This window comes from Malus domestica, chromosome 15, assembly GCF_042453785.1.
Source record: "Malus domestica chromosome 15, GDT2T_hap1".
NCBI classification, from domain to species: domain Eukaryota; kingdom Viridiplantae; phylum Streptophyta; class Magnoliopsida; order Rosales; family Rosaceae; genus Malus; species Malus domestica.
The window spans coordinates 34,363,180-34,371,748 of NC_091675.1; the positions used below are offsets into that span (position 1 = coordinate 34,363,180).

The 8,569-nt window shown below is 36.8% G+C and overlaps 1 protein-coding gene across 1 annotated transcript; it reads left to right on the plus strand.

The window, feature by feature from the left end:
* The first annotated feature begins 5,283 nt into the window (after window positions 1-5,283).
* On the plus strand, window positions 5,284-7,237 carry LOC139192468 (uncharacterized). The gene is made up of 3 exons (XM_070814636.1): window positions 5,284-5,510; window positions 5,718-5,901; window positions 6,853-7,237. The coding sequence occupies exons 1-3, from the start codon at window positions 5,413-5,415 to the stop codon at window positions 6,883-6,885; spliced, it is 315 nt and encodes a 104-aa protein (XP_070670737.1). The 5' UTR covers window positions 5,284-5,412; the 3' UTR covers window positions 6,886-7,237.
* Window positions 7,238-8,569: the final 1,332 nt, after the last annotated feature.

An 8,569-nucleotide genomic window follows, 5' to 3' on the forward strand; every position in this document is an offset into this window, starting at 1 on the left:
TTGTACCTGTCTATTGATCCACCAGCCTTGTATTTAATTATAAATACCCACCGACATCCAACTGTCTTTTTCCCTTTTGGTAGCACCATTACTTCCCAGGTATTATTTTTCTGTAACGCCAACATCTCTTCATCCATTGCTTTTGTCCACTTCGGATCTTTTAAAGCTTCCTCCACTCAGGTTGGCACTTGAATAGACTCCATATTGTTCACTAAGGCTTGACGCTCTGTTGCAAAACTATTGCATGATACATAGGGGTGGTTCAGTATAAGATACCATACCGAAACTAGTATCCCGAATCCCAAACCGAAATTTTTCGGGACGGGAATTTAAAGACCAACCCCAAACCAAATTTTCGGGAATCCCAAAATATTTTCGGAATTTCGGGACAAATCGGGAATCCCAAATTGAAATATGAATTTATGAATTGTTGTTCAAATATATAATTCAAGAATGCATTCATGAACTAGGAATGTCATTTCATTCACACTGCCATTTAATCTAAAACTGGCATGCCTAACTGTTATTATTAGAGTCAAAATTCAAATTAATTAAATCCTTTTTGCAATCTGTTGAGAGACAAAAGAATCAAGCCTTTTGAAATCATTAGTCATGGCAGCAACAATAATAAAATCCAAATGAATATCAAACAGAACATGAAAAATATGCAAGGTGTAGGGCATTCCAAGTTGCGGAGCATGAATTAGAAACTACTAGCATCAATTATAAAAGAATAATATATATAATATATATGTATAAATATATATATATATATATATAATAATTAATATTATATATTTTCAGTTCAGTATGGGATTCCCGAATCACGTACCGAAATTTTGGGATTGGTTCGGGATAGTATCTCAAAAATTTCGGGAATTTCGGTTTGGGAAATTTTTGGTTTGGGATCAAGATTTTTTCGATTCGGTTCAGGATTTTCAGGATTTTTTTTCCACCCCTAATGATACATAGTTGGCTTTTTGATACTTTATCTTCCCTTCGGGAGAAAAATTATCAGGGGGCACACCTCAATTTTGTCTTGATGGCAATTTATATTTAACCCACATCATTATTTGGATTAGTTACATAATCATCTATAATACTTACCTCAAGTATATTCAGAGAAGACGTATTGAACGACATTGTGGAGCTAGAGAGAGGGGAACACACTGACGAGCTCGGCAAGATTCTGTCGTGATTGAACAGAAGACGGTTTGACCACACACGGTGATTGGGCATTCTTTCCTTTTGCACAAGCTGACTGAAACTCCCCCTGATTCTCGGCAAGAACTGGCCGAAGCTTTGCCTTGCTCGACAAGAACTGGCTAAAACTCTACTATACCGGTTTCGGCACTGCAACCAAGGGTTTTTCGATGGCAGCAGTAGGTGCAACAGATGGATCTAGATATGTTTCGACAGCCACATCTCGCCCCAGGTCCAACCACCCCCAGATGACCAATAATGTTCTTCCCCTGGTGATCTGAAGTTGAAGGCACTGGAGTGTAAAAATACTCGGATTCAGAAAAAAGTCACATCCATCGTGACATACATAGGCCAAGTCTCAGGATGATAACACGTATACCCTTTTTTATTGGGACGAAAAACCCACAAAGACACACCTTAAGGCACTCGAATCCAACTTACTTCCATTCATTTTTTGAATATGAACATAAGCCACACACCAAACACTCGAGGGGTAAGAGTATTAGTAGACACCACCGGAGCATGTTGAGTGAGAACTTGGAAGGGTGTTTGAAACCCAACAACCCGAGACGGCATACGGTTAATCACATATACGGCATAGGTAATGGCTTCAGGCCAAAAATGCATAGGAACGAATGCACCAATAAGTAATGCCCGAGCAATTTCCAAAAGATGATAATTTTTCCTCTCAGCAACCCTGCTTTTGTTGTGGGGTATGAAGGCACGTTGTTTCATGGAGAATTCCTTGGTCACGGAGAAATTCTGATAACTCAAAATTAATATACTCACCTCCATTATCAGAATAGAGAACTATAATAACCGAAGAATATTACATCTGAATCATCTAAGAGAAAGATCGAAACACCATACCAACATCACTCTTAGATTTTAACACATATAGCCAAGTCATACGAGTGCAATCATCAACAAATGTAACGAACCATTTAATTCTAGAATGAGTAACAACTAGAAAAGGCCCCCAAACATCAAAATGCAGAAGATCAAAGAGAAATGATCTTTTATTCATACTAGAAGCAAACGAAGCACGATGGCTTTTAGAAAGAATACATACTTCACAATGTAAATCTGATTCACTTATTCCACTAAATAGATTGGGTAACATACGCCTTAAATACCCAAATGATGCATGGCCCAATCGACGATGCAATAACCATACTTCTTGTAAATTATTAGCATGAGACACTCGAACCGTATTAGCTTTACCAAGAATGACGTCGTCCACATAGTACAACCCCTCTCTCTTAATGCCATGCCCAATTATCTCATTCGTCTGAATATCCTGAAGTAGACAAAAGGACGGATACATTAGAACAACACAATCCAATTGGTTAGTAACCTGTGGTATTGATAATAAATGATGTGATAAAGATGGAACAAGTAAGCAGCGATGTAAAGGAAGAAAGGGCGTGAGATACACGGTGTCAACGCTAACAACAAGTGCAATGGTACCATTGGCAATTGCCACACATTTTCTATGAGACTTTGCCATATATTGAAACACATTCTTATCATTTGTCATATGATCTGTTGCACTAGAGTCCAGAATCCAACCTATACGATGCTCAGTGTCTGAGGCTAAAATAATACGCCCTATAGTACCTGTGTTCGAGGATGAGTTACAATGTATAGTACGACGGAGCAAGGGAGGCACGACCTCTTTAGCAATTGGTGTGGCAGTAGCAAGAGAGGCACGACCTCCATTTGTCCAGCACTTGCACACTACTTGGCATGCAATTTTTTCTTCAATTTTGGAAACCTATCAGGTTCCTCATGCTTTAAAAACATGTCTCTTCAGTATGACAGGTTTGCCCACAGAAACTACACTTCAAATCATCTTTGTTTTCTCAGGTAAAAGAACAAAAATTCGACAATGAATTAGAAGAATTAGTAGGATGGAAAATGGCAGGTGGCTAAGATACTAAAGCCATCGACGGTTTCCCTTTTTGGTTGTTCATGTTACTCCCACCCATCATAATGGCATGTCGTTATGTTTCACACCTAACAATAGAAAACACTCATTGACATATGGTAAGGGTTGAGTACGTAAAATATCATTGCATACCTTATCAAATATATCATCCAAACCCACCAATAATGCATAAACACGCTCCAGTTGGATTTCTTCATGAAGTGTGTTGAAATCAATAGCACTTTCCATCTTGATTGATCTCCGTTGATCTAACTCTTGCCAAATAGACTTGAGGTCAACATAATACATACCAACATGATTACCTTCTTGACGAAGCTGAAACAATTTTACCTTCCACTCATAAATTTGAGAAATATTAGAGCCATCATAATATGTTCGAGCAACCTCTTCCCATACTTTTTTAGTCGTACGAAGGTGAATCAAAATTCCCATAATAGTAGGCTCTATAAAATTGATCAACCACTTTTTCACTATTGCATTCCCAGTCTTCCACGTTTCATACGCAACACTATCGTCTCCGGGTTCCTTGATACTCCCTGTTACGAACCCCTTTTTACCACATTCAACGATGTGCATCTCCAATACGTTGGACCAAAGATGATAGTTTGATCCGTTGAGTTTCACAGGATTTGATACGATGGAAGCATCATTCTGGATGACCACGGGGCTTAACTTTGAATTGTTGGTTGGTGTTCGAGGACTACCCTCTAACTTCAGGCTTGAGTTGTCTTCCATACTTGTCATTCTGACTAACAGAAAATAGGTTTAAAACAACACAAAGTATATGGCACAGCATCATACCATAGAAGCAAGAATTGTATTGTTGCACTCCTACTTGAACACGGCCTGACTTATTACTGTAGAAGAATGCAGGAACAAGATCAGCCAGCACGGAAGTGGAAAAAAAATTTCTACGAGTTAGGGTTACGACAAACCAGGCTTGGATACCAAATAGAATTATCAGAGAGACGGACCAAAGGCCCACTTCCAACAACACCAATATTGTCTCCAACTTGGTAACTACCACCTATACAATCCGTCAAGTGTGGGGTTTTATCACAAATGGCCTCGGTATTAGTTAGAGTAGGATTAGGGTATTTAAACTCTTCTTTTGTCATTGATACGGTGGATGTGGGACATTTCAACAGCTCTGATGCTTTCTTTGATCTTTTTCTGTAGATGTACTGCCTTGTTCAGCCATATTTGGCCGCCACACTACATTGCACATCAAATTTGATGACACTCCACACCGGGTAATAGGATATGGTGTTCACGCCGCCCTAGGTGATGAGATTGGTTAATTCCACCACATTAGGCATCTAACATAGGAACTCTACTACCATGTGACCCTAAGTATGGCAAATGACCAATTTGGTCAAAGGACCTAACTGATATGTCATCCAATAGATTTGGCGTTTTGTGCCGCCTTAGGTGATTGGAACTATCAAATTCGCCGTTTTTGGATTTAGATGTGGTGGTTCTGCTGCCCTAAGTTTTAGTTTTGGCTTTTTTGTTGCCTCACATTTACTCATGTAGTGGTAAACTCCACTAGAATAGATAGGCTGCATGTACCCGTGGCTTGAGTGCCCTAACATGCGATGTGATGAGTTAGGATATTTTGTTGTCTCACCTAGCAAGTGATATGGTCGCAATATAGCATTGGCTAGATGTGGTATTCACACTTGAGCGATAAGTATGTGGTCTCGTCTACCAAAGATGACTTCATGTGGTCTCGCTCCTCGATGATGATTTTATGTGGCCTTGCTATTCGGTGACAACCGATTGAAGTTGTCGATACGAATCTATTGTGTCTATCCTCTTTGTGATAGATGTATGTAGGTAGCATTTGTGGTAGCCATGTAAGTAGCGATAGCAATTTAATCCATCAAACCCGATCCCCGCAGGTAACCGAACCAAAAATTTCGGGTTTTTAACGGTTATAGGTAATGTTGGGTAAATTGTTCGGTTTCGAGTTCAGTTATGGTTGTAAGGGTATCTGCTCTGAACTCGTACTTGAACCCACCCCATTTTCATTCTTTAATAAAAAAATATAAATATTTATTATTTATATTTTTTTATAAAAGGATGAAATCCCTATTTCTTTTTCTCTAGCAACTTTAATACTCCATCAATTGAGGGATTCTGGGAGACTCCAAGGGTCTTAAGCGTCCAAACTTCAAAGGTCTCTAACTTTATTCCAAATTTTGTAATGCTTTCAATCAATCATGGAATTTGGAAGAACTTAAAGGTCAGAAAAGATGGTTCAATACTTCAATTTTGGAAAGAAAAACCTATTTGTTTTCTCTTACAAATTAGGAGCAGCAGATATTGCTTCAAGCCTTCTTGCTTGGATCAGGTACTCTGAAAGTCATGGCATTCCTAATATTTGTGTACTTGTTAAAGTATCTAAACACTTGTGTACTTGTTTAATTATTTGGTTCTTTCTTGTTTAATTAATTAGTTTGTTGTTAATTTTTATTCTTTTAATTTTGTTTGGAGCAATCCACTATGACTAAAAGGAAATTTTGTTCACAACAATCTGATCCAATTGATTCTAATCAAGAATCTCAACCGAATCCAAGCGTTCAGATCCAAGAAATACCAAATCACACTACTCAGCCCCAAATATACCAACTCCAAATATGGTCAATGGTCAACAAGATTTAGAAGGTGAGGGTGAGGAAGATGCTGAGGAAAGGGTTGAGGAACTTGGAGGTGACTGTAATACATTGAATCTCCGAAATGAGGTACGGAAACATTTCACCAAACAACTTATTGATGGAAAATTAATGGCAATATGCATGTATTGTAAAAAGAAACTTGGTGGGGAAACCGTAAACAACACCAGCCATTTGCAAAATCATTTAAAGGTATGTGTGTATCAGAAACAAAACAAATTGAAGCAAACATTGACACAAAATAGAGGAGATGGAAAAGTAGAGCTCTATGCATTTGATCAAGAACCTGCAAGGAAAGAGCTTGCTATAATGATAATATTACATGAATACCCTCCTTCCATGGTGGAGCATTTGGATTCCGAAGGTTCATGAGTATTCTTCAACCGCTATTCAAGTTGGTGTCAAGAAACACAATCAAGATTGATATTTTTAAAATTTTTGATTATGAGAGGTCCAAAACAATGCAGTTGTTGGACAAGATAAAAGGCAAAGTTGTTATAACTACTGATATGTGGACTGCAAATAACTAGAAAAAGGGATACGTAGTGATTACAACACATTTTATTGATGATTCTTGGTTGTTGCAGAGCCGAATTATAAGGTTATTTTATTTTATATTATTATCTTGTTCACTTAACTTGTAATTTTAGGATTGTTCAAAGACAAAAAACTGAAACTTAGACTTTTGATTCCGAAAACATAAAACCATAAATTATAGGTAGATATAGTACAAAGTATCTAATAAAAAAATAAGTCCAAAGTTTGAAGAAAAAAATATTTCATATCTTTTGCATCATCCTTGCCCAAGGTACCAACACCTAATCTAAAACAACTAAACAACCTAGCCAATTTACTAAGATGGTGGTCATTGTTGTACCATATTTCAGAGGGGTTCCCATGTCAAGATTGGTAGTTTCATAAGGTGTTTTTCAAATTGTGATTGCGAGTCTAAAAGGTAGATGGTATAAAACTTGATTGGATTCTTTTTAGTAATTATTTTTCTTGTAATTTTTTCTTCAGGTTTATCTATGTACCTTGTCCCCATACCGCTGAGACATTTTCAGTTGCTTTGATGGGTTGTTTGCTAGATTGGAACCTTAATCATAAGCTTTCTACCTTAACTGTTGATAATTGTACTACGAATGATTCCATGATCGAAAAAGATGTTTGAAAAGCTTTCTACTAGTTCACTTTTGCTAGCTGGAAGAAATTTGCATATGCGTTGTTGTTCGCATATATTAAATTTGATTGTTAAGGATGGCTTGAAAGTGATTGGTAGCAGTGTTGAGAAAATTCGTGATAGTGTTTCTTATTGGTCAGCAACACAAAAGAGAAAGGAAAAGTTTGAAGAGGTAGCACGTCAATTGAAAATTCCAAGCACAAAGAAGTTGGTGCTTGATTGTAAGACTCGGTGGAATTCCACATTTTTTATGAATCAAATTGCCTTGATCTACAAGGATTTTTTTATCTTTTAAAACAACGAGAATCACAATATAAGTGTTTGCTTGAGGAGAAAGATTGGTTGATGGGAAAAGAGACTTGTGAGAAGATCAAATTGTTTTATAATATCTCAGAGTTGTTCTATGGAACTAAATACCCCACCGCCAATCTTTATTTTCCACAAATCTGTGAGATTAGAATTTCATTGTCTCGGTGGCTTAACTCTCCATATGATGAAATAAAACATATGGCAGTGAACATGATTGAGAAGTTTGATAAGTATTAGAGTGTAATTAATGAAGTAATGGCTATAACAATTGTTTTGGATACCAGATTTAAGATGAAGTTGATTGAATATTTTTTTCCTCTTATCTATGGAAGAAGTGCTTCAAGTGAAATTGAGAAAATTCGCAACATTTGTTATGAGTTGTGAAAGATTATGGGTCCAATCACAATTCCAACATGGGGTCTCAAACATCATTTGCTTCTTCATCACACTTGAATTTGTTTGAATTTGAAGATATTGATCCTTTAATGGACAATTACGATCGTTTTGTGTCTAGTACGACGACCACAGATAATGTGAAGTAAAAACTTGATCACTATTTGGATGAGACTGTTTTGCCTGAACATCTAACTTAGACATTTTGTGTGGAAATCAAATGTGACTAAGTATCCAATCTTAAGCTCTTTGGCCAAAGATATTTTGGCTATTCCAGTGTCTACAGTTGCTTCTGAGTTGACTTTTAGTATTGGTGGGAGGTTTGTAAGTCCCGACCGTAATAGACTTCATCGGAAGACGTTAGAAGCTTTAATATGTGCTCAAGATTGGTTATGGAGTGAAATTAAAGGTACTCAAACTCTTAATATTATCTGCGTTGTATTATATTTTTTGCTCTTATGTACTAAATCTACTTTATTAATATACTTTCAATTTACAAACTAATGCAAGTTTGCTCTTTTATAAACAACTTCATCTTTTGATGAACATAGTAGCTGCTGCTCAAACTTTGAGGATATGGATGTGGATGAGGTAAGTATTGGTAATCATGCATATTATATTTTTGTTACTGAATAGATACATACATTGAATTATGCATATTAAATTTTTGTAATTGAATATTTTTTAAATCATGCTTATTTCTTTTTCATTGTTTTCATTGAAGGGGTTATGTGAAGATGGTCGTGAGGGAGGAACTGGAACATCATGAATTATGGCTGCTTGTTTTGTGGACACAAGAAAAATATTGGTTGTTATTAAGTTATGTGGGCAAGGCATTAGATGGAGCATTTTGGA